At 52.5% G+C, this 17761-nt stretch overlaps 1 protein-coding gene across 10 annotated transcripts in view; it reads right to left on the bottom strand.

Annotated features, from left to right (window-relative positions):
• Positions 1–16066, bottom strand: part of TRAF5 (TNF receptor associated factor 5) — a 44595-nt gene extending 28529 nt beyond the window's left edge. The window contains exons 1-3 of one of the 10 annotated variants that reach the window (XM_082471628.1): positions 2518–2636; positions 2036–2104; positions 1276–1421 (exon numbers count right to left, since the gene is read on the bottom strand). Coding sequence is in view for 2 of the 10 variants with exons in the window: in XM_082471624.1 (XP_082327750.1) it covers positions 2518–2525 (8 nt within the window). In the remaining 8 variants the exon portion in view is untranslated. Of the gene's footprint in view, positions 1–1275; positions 1422–2035; positions 2489–2517; positions 2637–15641; positions 15862–15924 lie in introns of those variants that run through there. The other 9 variants (XM_082471627.1, XM_082471624.1, XM_082471632.1 and 6 more) reach the window with 9 other exon arrangements.
• Positions 16067–17761: the final 1695 nt, after the last annotated feature.

The raw sequence follows: 17761 nt of genomic DNA, 5'->3' as shown, positions 1-17761 counted from the left end.
TACTAGGTCTGAGATCCCTACTGCTAATGACTGGATTTGACAGCAGTTCTTAGGGTCCAGGGGGTGTTGTTAAATGTAACTTGGTGCCTGGATGGGGGAGTCTGAGGACTGTGGGAGGGGCCTGCAGCCCTTCCCGAGGCCCCTTTGTAAGAAAGGGTACTGACAGTCAAGAGAGATTGCTTCCTTTGGGAGGTGAGACTTCCAGGGCCCGGGTGATAAGGTGGGGGCACAAAGGCTGGCCAGGTGCCCCAGGGTGGTCCTTGAGCCAAGGGCAACAGATGGGTAACAACACACCAGCCCATGAAGCTGCCAGTTATAGGGTGGGCTGCCAGAAGGCAAACAGCCCATTTCTCAGTTCTGTTCAGGCCTCGCCAGGACCTTAAGAAGCTGACTCCCCGAGGCTCACATTTGGCAACAGGGGACAGGTGCAAATATGTTATTCCCCAAACCCACCCGAGACCCAGTGACAGGTCCTGGGCTTAAGTTAAAGGAGGGGAGATGGTGGTTAGTGATGAGGAAAAGTTAAAATGTGAAATCCCAAGATGCGGTGACTCAGGGAGATGCCCGAACCTGTGCCCTGGGCAGTGATCTAATAGAGAACAGCCTTGGCTTGTATGGCCAGATGCCCACCTGTTGAAGGACAGGCAGTTCCCTTTCTCAAAGTCACATCTGTTCCTTGAATTCTGAGATGCTGCTCTTCCAGGAAGAATGGTTACTACCAGAAAAATGAAAAACAAAACAACAACAACAAAAAAAAAAGAAGAAGAAGAAGAAGAGGAGGAGGAGGCAGTAAAAGAGGAAGAAGAAAAAGAAAAGCCCTTTATCTAGCATGTTGCCTCCACTGGCTCAGAGAACGGAGATGCACCCGAAGTTGTTGCCAAAGCCTCTGTCTGCAATGGCCCAGAAAGCTCCTGAAGGTGAAACCCCTCAAGGCGACTGCTGGCCTCTGCTCCCGCTCAACCTTCTCTTCCTCTCTGCTGTTCCCACAGCCTAACACAACAACACAACCACTGTGTGACCTCCAGGACAGGCTGCTTTTATTTTCATCAACCTTTAACCATGCAGGTTAGACAAAGAGGAAGGGCCTTGGAGAAATGCAGGTGTAACAAGGTCACTTTCCATCAGGTCTAACGTGACGGGGAGACCATGCAGGAAGCAGGTGATTCCACCACAGCCAGATGTGACAACAGCCCCCCAAACCCAACTGTCCCATCCACACGATGGCTGGCTTTGGTGTCTCAGAGGCAGAAGGAGGGTGTCTTTTCTTTTCCTTACACTTTTGCAGAAGAGGGTTTTCTTGGACACGGGATGGAGAATGATGTGGGTATGGTTTTAATTCCTTTGAAGAGAAGTGTGATTTCTCGCCAAGTTGTCAGGAGACCTCTGGTTCCTCATTTTCCCGGGAGTGCAGCAAAGCACTGCTGGTGGAGAGAAGGGAGGGTCGGGGGCTGAAGGGCATTCCTGAGGCCCTCCTCACTCTGTGGCCGCTGCTGCTGTAACGTCAGTCTCGCTCAGGGAAGCCTTGAAGGGAACTCTCTCTCCTGCTTAGAACCATCCAGAGTCCGCCTGGCTCCAGGTGATGCTGCAGAAGACCTCCGAGATTTGCTCTCAGAAGTTAGAGCAGGAGGGAAATAATAAAGACTGCTGATCTTCCCATGCAAGAGCTTCCTCTATAAGAAGCTGTGACTCAAGTCAAAGCTGTGACCCTCCGCCTCAGCTCCACGCCCATGACAGTCCCCACTGCTGTCCGGGTTCGGCTCAGCAAGCTGCCCGAGCGTGGGGCTGTCCTCATTAGTCTTCAGACCTTCAGAGCCAGCCGAGGCCGGGCACAGAGCACTCCATCAACATTTGGTACAGAAGAAGGGAAGTTTGGGATGAATGTAAGGCCTCAGTGGAAAAGGGCCGTTGGAAGGAGGGCCATGAAGACAACCTAGGACAAATCAGAATGAGGCAGACGGACGGCAAGGGGGCGATATGAAAAGATGTGAATGGAACCTAAGGGCTGGAACTGGATATGGGTCGCGATTACACTTACTGAGGCGACGTCCAGGCTCAGAGCCAGCGAGTTTATATGCACTGTCTCATTTTCATCCTGACAGCAACCCTACGATGTACACATTATTATTATCATCATCCCCAGTTTCTGAATGAAACATCTCCCAAGTTCACCTGTACTCTGCCCTTGAACAAGCTGGAGGCCCAAATCTTCTGGGTGTTGGGGTAGGAGGTGAGGCCCCATGAAGGTAGTTTGGAAAAGCACAGTTATATTCGTTTGATGATCTAAACTGTAACCACATAATCAGATTTGACAATTAGTCTCTCCTAAACTGTTGCCTCTGGCCCTTTACGTGGCATTTGACACTTCCTTCTCAAAAGTCCCTGGGAGGACACGGTACCTTTTGGTTCTCCCGAGGCCCAGACCACACCTCCAGGCGGCTCCCCCGACAGGGCTCCCCTGAGGCTGGGTCAGCTCTCTTGCCACAGCTCCCACCCCCCTCATTTGAAAGGCTCCCTCACCGCTTCATCGAGGCACGGGGCTACCATCTCAGACTCCATTCTCCCTCCCGTCTCCCTTCCTGATGGGCCTTTTCCTCCCACAGACAGGCTCTCAGAAAGTGATGGAGATTCCAGTGACCCTGCAAGCGGAGTGACATGGGAGCTGGGATACACAGCCAACGGACAACAGCTCAGATTTAGCTTGGCACTCAGAAGCAGTTTTAAGCAAGGACTAAGTCAGGCCCCACCCTCCATGGCCTAAGGGTGCTCTAAGGAAAGGGAAGAGGCCGGAGACCACCCTAGGCAGGCTACAGAACAGACGCGCTAAGGAGGATCCCGAAACCTTGGCTTGACCTTTCGGTGACTTTTAGCTACCAAAGGCCAACATCATTGGAGCTGCGCCTCATCTTCCCACACGGCTCACACACACCTCCCATGGCGTTAGGTTCGTATCTCCAAAGCTGACCACAGATGTGTGACGTACTGTCAACTGCCAACGGCCCCCAGAGCTCTGGGAGACTCTGTGGCTGGGGCATGAGTCGATGTCCTGGGAAAGGCAGATGGGCAATCCCCTCCTGACCAGCGGTGAGGCCAGCTCTGGCCCAGGCCTGGGGAGGAAGCACACGGGACCGAAGGCGGCCCTCTCACCCCAGCCCTGGGGGGAGAAGCTTCCCGAGGTCCGTTACCCCAGGCACACCCCAGAGGGCCAGCCCACACATGGGCAGGCAGCCTAGAGTCCCCCCAGTTCAACTGCTGACGTCGGGCTACTGGGACTGATGGGCTTGATGAGGACGACAGAAGAGGGAAAGCAGGTGGGGAGCCCAGGAAGGGGACCCAAGAGAAGCAGACAGAAGCTGAGGAGTGGCTTCCCCCAACAACTGAGCCAGTCAGCTGTGGAAGGACTTAAGGGATCAGCTAGCCAGAAGTTTCACAGTTTTTTTAAGAACAGTGAAACTTATCAAACCAAATCTCATGAAAAACCAAATCAATAAATAAAGGATTGTACAGAGAACCTGTCTGGTTAAGCAAGGCCTGTTGGGTTGCCTACAATCTACACCCCTCTGGCAGCTCTTCTGGGTAATTGTAGGGGTTCTACAGTTTGGTTTTTTCAAGTTAATAATATACGTACCAGTGCTTTGCGATTTGTACTTTCACATACAGCGTCACGCCCAGTCCTCACACTAACCCCATACGAATACCATGGTCATATTGCTGATGAAGTACTTGAGGCCCCAAGTTGTGAAGTACCTATGTCCCAAATTATACAGCTAACATGTGATGGAGCAGGAACTTGAATCTAGGCTTTCTGACTACAAATCCAGTACTCTTTACTCTGTGTCATGGCCAGAAGAAAAGGCACCACAACCCAACTGGTACCAAAAGCGAGGTCTTGATGAGAGGCAGTATAGCCTGCTGGTTAGACACCAGCTCTGGAACCACACCACTGGGGTTCAATCTTTTCTGTCATTCACTTACCTGTGTCACCTTTCTTCATCTGGAAAATAGGACAATAATAGCACCTGCCTCTAAGACTCAGTTAATATTGAACGTATTAATCTACATACATTAGCAGCACACAGCGGCACAAAAATAAGTGCTTAATACTCATGCTTGTCCATTCTTCACTCCTGGCCAGCATTTATCCAGTGCCTGCTGCATGTAGAGGTCTGAACCTCATTCTATTGTGCGAAGGGGTGCAGTGGGACAGGACCCCAAGTTCCTGTTCCCAAGATGTTTTCAGTCCAGTGGGGAGCATGTCTAGGCACAAAGCACAGCAACAGTTTCCGGAGTGCTTGGGTCCCTGGACGCTCTGCTAAGAATGTGCCCTGGAACATGATAAAAATGCTGGCTTGGACACCTTACCCCAGAGAAACAGACCTCTGCTTTGGGGTACTATTTGTTACAATAGTTTAGCGCGGCCTAATTAACGTTTCAGAATCAGGATCTCTCAGTGGTAGCTAGAAGTCTGCTTTTTTAATAAGTTCTCAGGTTCGATTCTGCAGCCCGTTACAGTGTGAGACGTGCCGAGCTAGACCACCGTGCCAGCTTCCGGGTCACTTTCTCCTTTCTGGCCGCTCACTGCCCCACCTCTCGGGCACCTAGGCTGGTGCTGGACCTCTTCTCTCTTCCGTCTACACTTGTGCTCTTGATGAGCCCATCTCGGCTCCTGCCTTGGATGCCATCTAAGGCTGACAATGCCTTGGTTCCTATCTGCAGCCTGGACCCCTATCCTGAACTCGAGTCATCCCGACTGCCTAGTCCGTGGCTCCACGTTTGTTCACTGAGCATCTCAAACGTAAGACATCCAGCCGCACCCAGCCTGCTCCTCCTACCGCCTTCCCCCACCTCAGTAAACCAGTACCGCCAATCACCCTGGTGCTTGGACCAAGAATTCTGGAGTCATCCTTGGCCCCTCTCACTCTCCATCCCACAACACCAAATCCTATTGGCTCTTCCTCCACGCATATCTACCTACTTCTCTCTACTGTCAGCATAACCATCCCAGTCTAAGCCACCGTCATCTCCCCACTGGATAAAGCCCTCGTCTCCTAGCTGGTCTCCTCCTCTGCCCCTGTCCCTTTACAGTCTATTCACAACCCAGCAGTCAGAGTGATCCTTTTAAAAACAGAAGTCAGGTATGTCACTCCTCTGTTCCAAGGGCCCCATCTCACTCAGGGTAAAAGCCAGTGTCCTCAGAGTCCTGTGATCTAGCCTCCATCCTCTGTCCCCATTTCCCAGCGCTTTCCTCTGTTCACACACTCCAGTGACACCAGCCTCGCTTCTTCTTGACTAGTAGAAGAGCTTTCTGCATGCTGCCCCCCTGCCTGGAATGCTCTTCTGCCTGACACCTGAATAGCTTCTTCCTCACTTCCGGTACCTGCTCAGGTGTCACCTCACAAGTGAGGGCTTCACCGACCCACGTGGAATAGCAACATCCCCGGCAGCCCCGTCATCACCTGCTGCATTTTTCTCCAAAGCGCTTATTACCATGTATCTTCGTATGTGCTTGCTTCTTTACTATCTTCCTGCCAGAATATAAGCTCCATGAGGGCAAGAACGTTTCTTCTGTTTCCTGAGGTAGCAGTACTTAGAACAGGGCATATGATAGGCACGCAGTAAGTACTCGTGGGAAGACTGAACAGCAGCCTTACAGTTTCTGCAGAAAGCAGGACAGGCTCTCTCCCACGGAGTGTGCTTCCCAGGGCCTAACACTTCATCTCAACCGATTCGGAGTCCTGAAATTCTACCAGTCACACCTAGAGAAGGCAAAGCTGGCTAATGATGGCTGACTTGGGGAGGAGGGGGGTAGTCAGTGTAAGGAGTGGGAGGGTCTAGCTATCCGGGGCTGGAAGAGTGGAGCCTGAACAGTGCTCCTTACTGCCACCCATGTGAACTAGCCCCTGGGTGAGGTGTCCCAGTGGGCAGCCAGGTACCTGCGAAAGAGGGAAAATGCTGAGAAGGACTTTTTTCTTCTTTTGCCACAAAAACTTCTACTTAGAAAACAATCATGGAAGAAGTGTTCAAATAATTCAATCTAAGAAGATGTGATAAGAGAGATGGAAAATGAAAATCATTAAACAATTGTCTAAAGGACTAAGGACAATAAAAAAGAATATCATAGAACTAAATATATAATTATCATAGGACTAAAATCCTAGACGATATCAACATGGCGAGGCGTGGGGAAAGACCAAAGGGACAGAGCAGCACAAAGTATTTGTCTGATTAGAAAGAAAATAAAGATCTTGAGCCCCTCATTCTTGAGAAGGACTTTTTATTCAAAAAACAGGTACGGGGCCCTCAGCGAGGTGCCTCACAAGGTGCTAGAGATCTAAAATCACATTTGCTGGATTCCTTTTCCAGAGACTTCATCAGGTAACAGAGTTCTGGGCCAGTTTCCCTTTCAGCTCACTCTCTTGTTTTCAACATCTGTTTCACACCTTTCTCTTCTGCACAGACCTTGACCACACTCCCCGTCTCCCCGGGAAACCTCACTTCCTATTGCACAGAAAATAGAAGTTTTCAGACCAGAGATACCTCCACTTCCTGCCACCAGGACTGCATATCCGGCCCCCTGTGCAGGGGGCCCCCGCTCTGCCCTTCTTCCGCCCCCCCCCCGGGGCCCCCGCAGAGGTGGCCTCTGCACCAGGCCAAGCTCTCCACCTGTCCCAGCCTCCTGCCTCCTCAGGGGTTTTCTGACGGGAAGAGGCTGCTTATCCGTCAGCCTCCCCCTTTCAGCTGGCTCCTTCCATCAGCACTCACACAATCACGAATCTCTCCTGAGATGCAAGCAATCCCCCAAATTCTCGCTCTCGTATTTCTCTGAAGTGTATTTCTCTGAAGTTCGAGCTCTGCTTCCTCTCACAGCCAAACCTCTTGACTCATCCTCCCCCTCACACAGCGGAGTGACTATCTCCACCGGCCTCTCTTCAATCCAATGCTCAGCCCACTCCAGCCTGGCTCACACCCCACCAAGCCCCCCAAACTGCTCTCACCCAGGACCCAGGGGCTCCTGGGTCACTTAAGCCAATGGTCAATTCTCCATCTTCATCTTAAGTGCCTTCCCAGCAACATCTGATGTTAGAGACCCCGACCCCCATCCTGAACCCAAACACACACTTTAAAATATTTTTTCCCCTTTAGCTTCCCTGAAACCACACTGTCCTGGCATCAAAGACCATGTACGAACTAACGACCCCCAAGGTCTCTCTCCACTGCGTCTAGACCCACACATGTTACTGCCTTCCTAGTGTTTCCTTTTCAATGTCTCACAGGCACTCCAAAGCCACCACACCCAAAATGGAACCAACTTTCCCTCTCTCCAATGCTCCCTCTCGGTGAAGGGCCACTTTTTATCTTGCTGTTGTCACCAGACAACTGGTATCATTGCTGGTAGTACCCTCTCTCCTCCCTCACAACCAACCCCCGATTCAGGCCACATCCCCTCTCCCCTGGGCCTCTGCACCAGCCTCCTATTACTCGTCTCCCCTCCTATAGCTGGCCTCCCCTCCCCTCCCCTCCTGTGGCTGGTCTCCCCTCCCCTCCCCTCCTGTGGCTGGTCTCCCCGCCCCTCCCCTCCTGTGGCTGGTCTCCCCGCCCCTCCCCTCCCGTGGCTGGTCTCCCCACCCCTCCCCTCCTGTGGCTGGTCTCCCCTCACGTCCCCTCCTGTGGCTGGTCTCCCCTCCCCTCCCCTCCTGTGGCTGGTCTCCCCTCACGTCCCCTCCTGTGGCTGGTCTCCCCTCCCCTCCCCTCCTGTGGCTGGTCTCCCCTCACGTCCCCTCCTGTGGCTGGTCTCCCCTCACGTCCCCTCCTGTGGCTGGTCTCCCCTCACGTCCCCTCCGTGGCTGGTCTCCCCGCCCCTCCCCTCCTGTGGCTGGTCTCCCCGCCCCTCCCCTCCTGTGGCTGGTCTCCCCGCCCCTCCCCTCCTGTGGCTGGTCTCCCCTCACCCACTCACTCCCCCAAAGCATCCCTTACACAGCAGCCTGATTAGCCTCTGAAAAAGCCAAGGTGTTCTCACTCACACAGATTTTCCACAGCCTCCCGTTACTCTCACAGTTCCAAACCCTTAACTGAGCTACCATGGTCCCACCCACTTCTCCAGGTTATCTCCCTCCCCACCCCTTATTCTCCAGCCTCTCTGGCCTTTTTGCCATTCCTCACAGGAGAGGAGAGCCTTCCTTCCTTCCAGCCTTCACCCTAAGGCTGGTCTCCCTTTGCTCAAGCTGCTGTCTCTGCTGGAAACATCCTCTCCTCCCTCCCCCCACTTCTCACGAAACTAAACTCATCCAAGCCCAGCTTAAGCATCACTATTCAGCTAAGCTTTCACAGGCCTCCTCAGACAGCTCAGCCCCTTCTTCCTCAGTACACACCCTATTATCACTCTGTACTTCTCCTTCATAGCACGTATGATTACATTCATTTTTAATGTAATTATCTGTCCAGTATTAGTCTGCATGAGCAAATAGAAAGCTGGGCTGGGACTGTGTCTTTTTCAAGGTGCTGGCACAGAGCCACCACTCAAATATCTGAGTAAATGAATAGCTGCCACTTTGGGTGCCTACAGTGTGCTAGATACTGTGGCTAGATGCTTTCTACAGGTTGTTCCACTTACTCTGCACAGCAACCCAGTGAGGGATGGGTACTAGTTTCATTACTCATGTTCATATTTTACAGATCGGGTCCTGAAGCTGAGGGAGATTGAAGAACGTGTTCAAGGTGACGTAGCTGGCAATCGCTTGGTTGGGATTCAACCTCGGGCTTGTCTCCTATCAAAGCCACTTCACCACGCTTCCCTCCGTACTCCCCATGCTCACTCATGGCCCTAGACACAGTAGGTGATCCACCAAGGGGGACGGATGCCCACTACGCCATCTCACTTGATCCTCACAGTCACCCTTGAACTCTACAAACAAGAATTACAACTCTCCTTTTCCAAATGAGGAAAATAGAGTTTGAGGGATCCAAAGTGTCACCCAGCAGTAAGTGGCCATGTTGGGCTGGAACCCAGGTCTTCTGGCCCCTTATCTAGGGTGGTTCTCTCTATAGCATAACTATAGTTAGGCACTGAGGTGGGATTATGCAGGGAAGCTGTGCAGAAAAGGGTTAACATAGCAGACCTGCATCTGCTACCCCTAGAAAGGTCTGCTTACAAGGATGGGCCTTGGCTGATGTCTGGGAAGGTGGATTTGGGGTGGGCTCTCACCACCCTGAGTTGCTCATTGTGCCTGAACTGTGCAAACAATGTGATTTAGGCTGAACATCTGTTTTGTTTTGTTTTGTTTTCTTCTGGAAGTCTGAGATTTTGGTGTATGCTAGGCAGAGGGTGTCTACATGAGCAGTCCTCAATAAAAATACTCGGCACTGAGTCTCTAATGAGCTTCCCCGATAGACAACATTTCACACGTGTCGTCACAGTTCAGTGCTGGACGAGTTAAGCACGTCCTATGTGAATTCACTGGGGGAGGACACTTGGAAGCTGGTGCCTGGTTTCCTCTGGACTTTGTCCCACGTGCCTTTTCCCTTTGCTGATTTTGCTTTGTATCCTTTCACCGTGATAAATCTTAGCCCTATGACTATATGCTGAATCCCGTGAGTCCTCCTAGCAAATCACTGAACCTGGGCATGGTCTTGGAGACCAGCCTTCCTAACGAGACACAAATTTTGAGTTTTCTTTGAAAAGAGTGAGAGGGGCATGGATTAGTAGATTAAAACAGGAGGCATTCCAGGAAGGAGAAACGATGTGAAGAAAGTTAGGAATAGATAAGTCAGGTGTAGAAGGCCCTGCCGCTGTTCAACATGGCCTAAAAAGAGCTGACACTGAGAAAATTCAGCATTACAGTTATGAGGTGGAAGAGACAGGGGTTACAGAAGTCACACTTGTTAGAAAGACCTAGTGTCAGTGAACCACTGAAGTCATATATATGGAATTGTCAGCATCACGGAAAGATTGAAAGAATTTAGTGTCTGCCCGTCCAAAGCAAATACATGGCACCGGGCATTTTTGAGGAAGTCTATGGGAGTGCTATGGAGAGGTTCAAGCAACATCCCAAATTATTAGTTTTTTTTCATATAAACCACCTCAACGTCAATCTGCTCTAGAATAATCTACTTCCCATACATTAAGAACAGCTGTTCATTCCTTCCTTTATCGCTTAGAAATGCCTTTGCGCATGGTTCCCTCCTCTCCCTCCCGGCTGCCCACCTTCCTCACTCCTCAGGAGGGCTTCCTGGAATGATCCCACCCAGTTGCTTAATCACTTCTTTTATTTATTCTGCATCTACTTAACACTCAAGCTTTCACTTCATAGTACATTAGTTTGCCTTGAACCCAGGGAAGCATGGGAAATTTTCCTAGGTTGTACCACAGATATCTGCCCAGCCTCTTCCTCAGAATTCCAACATCCTGAAGGCAGATGAGGGACTTCTGTGACCTGCTCAGCTTAACCCCACCCCCTGCCTCCATCCTCCGGCATCAAGGACTCCTCTAACGGAGGCTCAGAACATAGCCTGGCTGTTCCAAGCCATCCCCCTTAGGAAGGGAGCACAGAGAGGGCTCTGGCTGGCAGCTTTGCCCCAAGTCAACCTCACTCCTCATTCTGCTCTGACTTCACAGCTGGATCCCACTGAAGTAATGGCTCTGCTCCTGGTGACCAAGCCAGTGTCTGTATTTTGCTTCCTAAATCCATTTTATTTCTTCTGTGGGTCCCTGTGTTGCCTCCCTGCCAAGCACTATGATTCCTCCAAGGCTGCACTGCTCTGCCCACAAGTCCTTCTAAACGACTGGAAACCTGCCCCTGAAACCCACCCCCTGGGGCTGGGCCTCCTTTATCTGATGCTGCCAGCCCCCTTCTCTGCCCTCTGCCTGCCAAGGGCTCGGCCCAACTTATCCCCACCATGCCCTGCCCCATCCCAGTTCACCGACTCTGGCCCCTGAGGTTGGCCTGGTCTAAAGACTGCAAAGCGACAGCAATAGGCTAGTTTAAATGATGGTCTACCCTGGTATGCGGCAGTTCTTGAGCTTGTCTGTTTTTAATTTAAATTTGAATGCCTTTAGGCTAGACACATATTTTCCACCTCCCCAGAGACCCCACAACTCCCTATGCTGTCAAACATCCGGAAGAAGAAAACCAGCTTTATTGAACCCGCCAGACACTAGGCTCTGTGTATATTTTGCCTTATTTAATCCTTCCAGCAACCCCAAGTGGGTGACATTACTATCTCTGTTTACTGGTGGGAATACAGAAGCTCATGGAAGTTGGGCGACTTGCCCAAATCATACAACTACAACCAGCAAGCCATAAATCCAGATTTGAACCCAAGCTTGCCAGATTCTGAAATCCATACTATTCCCACTACACCATTAGTGGAAGCAGTAGGTCTTGATTAGACTATGCATTAAGGAGTCCCCTCTGCAACAGTGTGGAAGAGAAAACAGAAGGGAAGGAAAGCGAGCGAATGGACAGTTCAGGTAGTACAGGAAAAAGTGGGGGGCGGACGGGAACTCAGGTAGCAGCCCTGGGAATAGACAGTAGATCAGGACCGGCTGGGGAGAGACAGGACAGAGGTGGCTAAGGGACAGCAATGATCTCTGCAAGGGTTAGGGAGAACGTGGAGGAAGAGGCGGCTTGGGACGAGTATCTAAGGGGCCCCTGAAACATCACGGTGAGGATTTTGTGTATCACAAATCAAACTGGCCAAGAAGAGAGCTGGGTGAGAGGTGGAGACTTGATCAGCCTTTCCTTAAGAGCACTGGTTAACCTCGGGTGCGCAGGAGGGTTCCAGGGAGAGGAGCGTAGGAATGGCAAGGCAGCCCGAGGACACAGTGTTGGCCCCATTCTGGCACTTACAGGGCAGGAGGAGGACGAGAAGCTCGAGGTCAAGGAAGGAAACATCAGTGGGGACGGTGTGGCCCCCTCCAAGGAGCTGAGCAACAGCTGCAGAGCAGGCTGGCGACTGAGGATTACCAAGCCCTGGAAGCCTGCAAAGGGCCATGTAAGCAGCAGGGCAGGTGCACGGTGCCGAGCGAGGAAGAGAGCACCGAGTGCAAGAGCCAGTGCTGGCTGCTCTTTCTAGGAGCTGGTCAGTGAAAGGGAGAGGAAACGTGGGGTCTTCTTGTTGAAGAGACTGAGCATGTGGTGGAGGGGAAGGAGTCAGTGGCCAGGGAGTTATGAAGGGAATCGTCTCCATCTCCATCTCCGAGGGAGGAGAGAGCTGCATCAGGGGTGTAGGTGGAGAAGGTGTCCTCCTGTTGGTCAGGAGAGCACCTTTTCCTTGAGAGAAAAAAAAGCTATAGGGGAAATTCCAGGGATGTTCTGAACTGGCAAGGAGGGAAGCTGATGGAGTGTGCGTCAAGAAACGAGGCATGAAGATCTACTGGAAGTGAGATGGGTACCCCCTCCCACAAGCACCTATCTCCCCACGCCCGGGGGGGCACTCAATGGGCTCCATCAGTAACCCCAGCGCCACAGAACCTGCACGGACACTTGGGTGCACACTGCTCTTGCTACAGCGCCGTCTAAGCCTGTACCACCGCTTGCCTCCAGGTAACAAGATGCAGAAAGCGCTCATCACTGTCACTGCAAATGGACTGTGAATTTTTCTATGAGGACCACTGAGTATTTTCACTTTTATTTTCCCCTGGCCCTCCAGCCCACTTCCTCACAAGACAGGGCCTGCCGGGGACTCTAGGGGAAAAAAACCGCTGTGTGACCCTCCAAAAAGCTTTGCTCTGGGCAAAACAACAAACTCACTGGGGCTCGACCGTGGCCGCAGCAGCCCTGGGGATGACTTCTGCCCTGCAGCTTGCTCCCCTCTAACCCTGACACACACACACACACACACACACACACACACGAGACCCACCCACCTACTACACTCTGCTGGGGTGATAGCTCCTGCCCTAGAGGAACGTCAGAAAAAGCCACCACCTGGACAGGAAAAGCTGTTCAGAGGCAGAGTCGACCACTGATCCCCTTCCCCTGGTCTGTTAGCTCTTATTAAAGACCCCGGATCAGTGACAGAGGCGTCAGGCAGCCTTTAATGCATGCCTTTCTGGTTCCCTCGCCCTCCTGCCCAGAATCCTGGCTTCCTCTAGCTAAAAAACTGTGAGAAGAGCACACGGATTGGAGTCTGAAGACTTGGGCTGGAGTCCTGGCCGGTCCCTACGTGCTGTGAGATCTTTCAAGTCACTTCTGAGGTCCGGCTTGCAGCCAGGTAAAGTGGAAGGAACAGCGCCCGTCTCTCCCTGCTCTCTGGGAGGCAGTGAGAAGTGCATCAGCTGAGACAGGCTATCTGTCAACTGGACGGTGCTATTCTGACTTCGGGGATTTAAGCAAGTCCTGCTGGCAGCTCAACCTGTCTCTCCAGAGCCTTACCCAGCACACGTTCCCCAGCCATCAGGCCCTGGCAGCTCAGAGCCCAGGGGAGACACGGCTCAAATGAATTCAAGGCCAACATTTGTTTAGGCCTCCTCTGTGCCAGATGCCAGAATACAAACAAGACCAGACACAGGTCTCGCCCTGAGTTCACTAACCGTGGGTGTCTGTTCATGCCGTGGCCAGGGCAGAGTCTGGAGGAGAACTTGCTCTGTGTTGCCGGGAACAGACCATACATGCATTATTAGAGTATGGGAGCCCTTGTTAACCCTCCTTGAGGGGGAGCTGGGCAGATGTAGCTCTCTGAGAAACCAGGGTGAAGGGCCTGGAGCAGAGGAACCGGAGTCCTTGGAGACGCAGGCCTGGCCCAGCAGTGGAGCCCAAAGGGTTATTTCACCCTCAGTGCTTCACCCACACCAACTGGGCCATGTGGAGGATAATCCTGCTTTGGCTTGAATCACAAGGGTATCGTGGAGAACAAAATGAGAACAAAATGACAAGAGCAATGACAAAATGCTTTGTAAAGGAAAGAGCTTTATAAACAAGGCACTATTAGTTTTTCCTCAGGGTCCTCTCCAGTAAAGCTGAGATAATCACAGGAGGTCTGTTTGTCTAAATGCTGACGAGCCTTTCCCGTGGCTAGCCTAATGGCACCGACTCAGAGGCACCCAGCTCCCTCTCTCTGCAGTCATCTCCACTGAAATATCTCAGTCCCTACAGTTAGGACTTCCAGCGGACGGGACTCCATCTCCTTTCCATATTGTTTCCGCTACTCTGCCGCCCACAGCCAGCGGGTACTCAGGTGATGCTTGCGGACTGATGGAAACACTGCCCGTCTTTCTCCTTACCCCAGCCACAGACCTCTGCCCCGAGGACCTGAGAAAGTCACCACCTCCATCACCGCCCCTCTGGCAGGACTTCCAGAGTTTGGCTCAGATGGGAGGCTTTCTCCTGCCTATGTCCAGGACCCAGGGAGAGAGGTTCCAGCATCTGAGCACCAACCCATTCCACTGAGCTCAAAGCAAGAACAAAAACAAAACAAAAGCACCTTGATAAAGCTAGACGTTTTCTACTTCCACCTCACATTCATCTTTTCTACAGCAATTTCTGTCTCTCCAGTTCAAATTAGAGTTGGAGGTGGGAGTGTTTAGATGATAAGGTTTTCACCCAAACCATCAACTGTGCTAACGCCCCTGTCTTCAGCTGTCTGTGTGTAAAGCAGAGCAGGCAGCTGCACTCTGGATTTGAGAGGTTCTAGCCCAGCCTTTCCCTGCCTAAAATTATTTCACACACCCCCAGAACTGCTCTACTTCCAGAAGCACTTCAACCAATTTCTTTGTATTTTGTGTCTTCCTTTTAAAATGTAAATATCTCTGAAAGGAGGAATGCACCACTGACCCGACCACAGTTCTCACCCAGCACCTGTGTCCAATAAATATTTACTTAATCCCATTGGTTACTAGAGGCCTGTCCTCAAGGGACTCGGGTCAGAGCCCGGCGCTGTGGAAGGTGGGGTGCGCAGGGGGCAGTCCGGGCGGGAGCCGCGCCTCATTTCACCAACCCCACCGCGAGCCCAGAGCAACCCTGCCTGCCACAGCGAGGTAACTGAGTTCTGATGAAAGTAAATCTGAAATAGCCAAATATGGAAACTCTGCAGGAGGGGGCAGAACCAGCCAAGAGCGTCGGAGGAGACGCCCAGTGGGGTTAGTGGCAACAGCGTGGCCCCAGTATTCACTGAAAATTCTCAGAACTGCCAAAACCCTGCAGAGCAGTAACGAGGGGGAGGCAATCTGGTTTCCACCAATTCTTTGTGTGTCCCTGGGTAACTCATTTCAACCTCTGTGAGTCTTGGTTTCCTGCAAGACCCCTCTGAGCTCCCCTTGGCTGGGGGTGAGGGTGGTTCTAAATGAGCACGCTCAATCGAACAGTTCTTGGAGGTTTCCATTCATGCCAACATTAAAGTTTCACTCTAGAATACTTTGGCTGGAAAGTCATGCAAACGTGGAAAGAGGGGGGACCTAAGGACATGGAGGGGGAGCCAGGGGTTTGCAGTGCGGGTATGCGGGGCACGCCTTAAGGTCCTCCCCCGCCTGCGCACCCCGACCTGAACCTGGCCCCTCCAGTTCACACTCATGCCCTGGAGCCGCTCCCCGGCTCGGGACCCCCAGTCTCCGTCCTCGCCACACCCCTCCTCTGCTAAGAAAACCCGCTCCGGGCCCCGGAACCCAGGTGCCCCCCACGCCGCACCCACTCGCCCGCATCAAGGACCACCTGCTCCGCCGGCTTCCCGCGACCCCGGGTCCGGACCCCGCCGCCTCCTTCCGCCCACCGCCCGCGCCCTCCCGGCGGCCGTCGGGGACTCGCCAGGCTCGAGTGGTACGGGCAGCCGGGAGCGGGGAGCCGGCTGGGGGGCTCCTGCCGCCGCGGCGCTTTCGTTTTCAAAGTAAATGGGACGAGCCGAAAAGCGCTCCTCGGTCCCCTCACTCCAGTCCTACAGCGTGGGGCTCAATCCCCGCGGCGCAGCCGCCCTGGGCGGCGACCGGGCGGGACTCACGTGTGGGTCGGCGGGCGGGGGTTCGGCCGGCTCCCGGCTGCAGGCGGGCGAGGACTCCAGGGCTGCGGCGGCGAGGCGGGGGCTCGGCTCTCAGCCCCGGAGCCCGGCGCGCGGAGCCCCACCCCCGAGGAAGGAGGGCGGGCCTGGGGCGCTGCAGGGGCGGGGCCACGGGAGCTTGGGCGGTGAGGGGCGCAGGCCCTCGGGTCGGGAGGACGCGCAGGAAAGTGTTGGGCAGGACGGTGAGAGGCAGTTACCCAGCCCGTTAGAAACCTAACCTACCCTCACTAGAATCATGAGTACCTACAAATAAAAATCCTCTCTGGTTTCCCTCAGGGACTTTTGAACTGTACACATCTTACCCTTCAGTCAGGGATAACCAGGCTCAGCCAATCCTTTCATATTTTGACCCATTAGCCAAGGTCTGAGACCTGGCTCAGGTCGGTCCCTCCCGACCTTCCTTCACAGCAGCACAAATTTGCCAGCCCTCCTCCTTGCTGCTGGCCCAGCAATCCCTTAGAGTTGTAGAGCTTGCCGTTCCAAGGACTCCCCAGACATCTCCTTCGAGCTTCAAAACCTTGTGAAGCAGGCCTGGTCATCCCCATTTTACAGATGAGCCATCTGAGGTCCAGAGAAGTGACAGGAAGTGATGACACCCAGCAAGTGCCATAGCTTCACCTTGCGTCCCGGTCTCCCTACTCCCCGATACAGGGCTCTTTCTTACCCTACTGCTCTCCATGCGTATATGTTCTAAATGATATTTGTATTCTACGTAAATCTCCTCTGTGAAGATTGATGGATCATAAGGATCATGGACTTTAGAATGAAAGGGACCAGAATTCCAATTCTAGCTCCTTCACTTTCAGCTAGGCAACCGTGGGAAAGTTACTTAACTGCCCGGGCTTCGATTACTCATCCGTAAAAGGGAAGAATAATAACAGGCACCACTCAGATAGGCACAGGAGCCAGGCAGGAAACACACGGGAGAGAGGTGAAAGTTGTCGTCTTGGGGACGGGGAGGGACACTGGCACACTAAGGACCACGTGTGGGGGTCTGGAGCAGCAACCAGGCTCCGTGCCAGCCTGTCTTTATCTGGTCTCTTATTTTTCAGCGAGAGCCAGAAATCCAGATTCAAACCTTTTGGTTGGTAAGCAGATTAACCACCCCATGGGGAGATGGGGCCCGTGGGCACCTTCTCACATGGTTGCCTGCACTCACCTCCTTTCTCATTATCTACCCCCCATCCCCACGCTGCCCAGCATGCTGCAAATACAGCCCAACACTAAACAGCATGTTTTGTAGAGTTATATTTCCTCTCACTGGCTAGAAACACAATGTCTTGTATGCATATGTGCGGGTATGCTCGGGGCCCTGGTACTGTCATTGACTGTGCTTCAGTTGTCTCTCCCCATCCCTCTTCCCCGTCAACTGAATAAAGCAGCCAGTTTGTCCCAAGAGTGATATCCAAACTTTAAATATGATGAAATCAGATGCTGCTATAGATAGTGAATCTTTCAGTAGTGGGAAGGGGAGGCTGCACAACTCCAGGGCTAGGAGGCTAAGTGGGAAGGTAGAGGAATTTTAGATGGGTGATAGTTGGAACTCAAGGACATGTTGCTAGTTCCCCTTGTTGGTCACAGAATCCTCTGCAGGGTGTCTGGGAGAATAGAGAAAACAAACCCTGGGACCTAGCCCAGTCTGTTGAAGGAGACATTATCTCTTTCCTCAAGGACCTTGAAGATGGATGGGAAGGACAGGACATAAATATACATTAAATAATGTAAACAAACATTAAAATACTTGCAGATGATAGCTAACATTAAGTTTTATTATACACCA

This window comes from Balaenoptera physalus, assembly GCF_965194825.1.
Source record: "Balaenoptera physalus genome assembly, chromosome: 1".
In the NCBI taxonomy this organism is placed as follows: Eukaryota; Metazoa; Chordata; class Mammalia; order Artiodactyla; family Balaenopteridae; genus Balaenoptera; species Balaenoptera physalus.
Note: the sequence above shows the minus strand (reverse complement) of the source record. Positions and strands in the feature narration are given on the sequence as shown.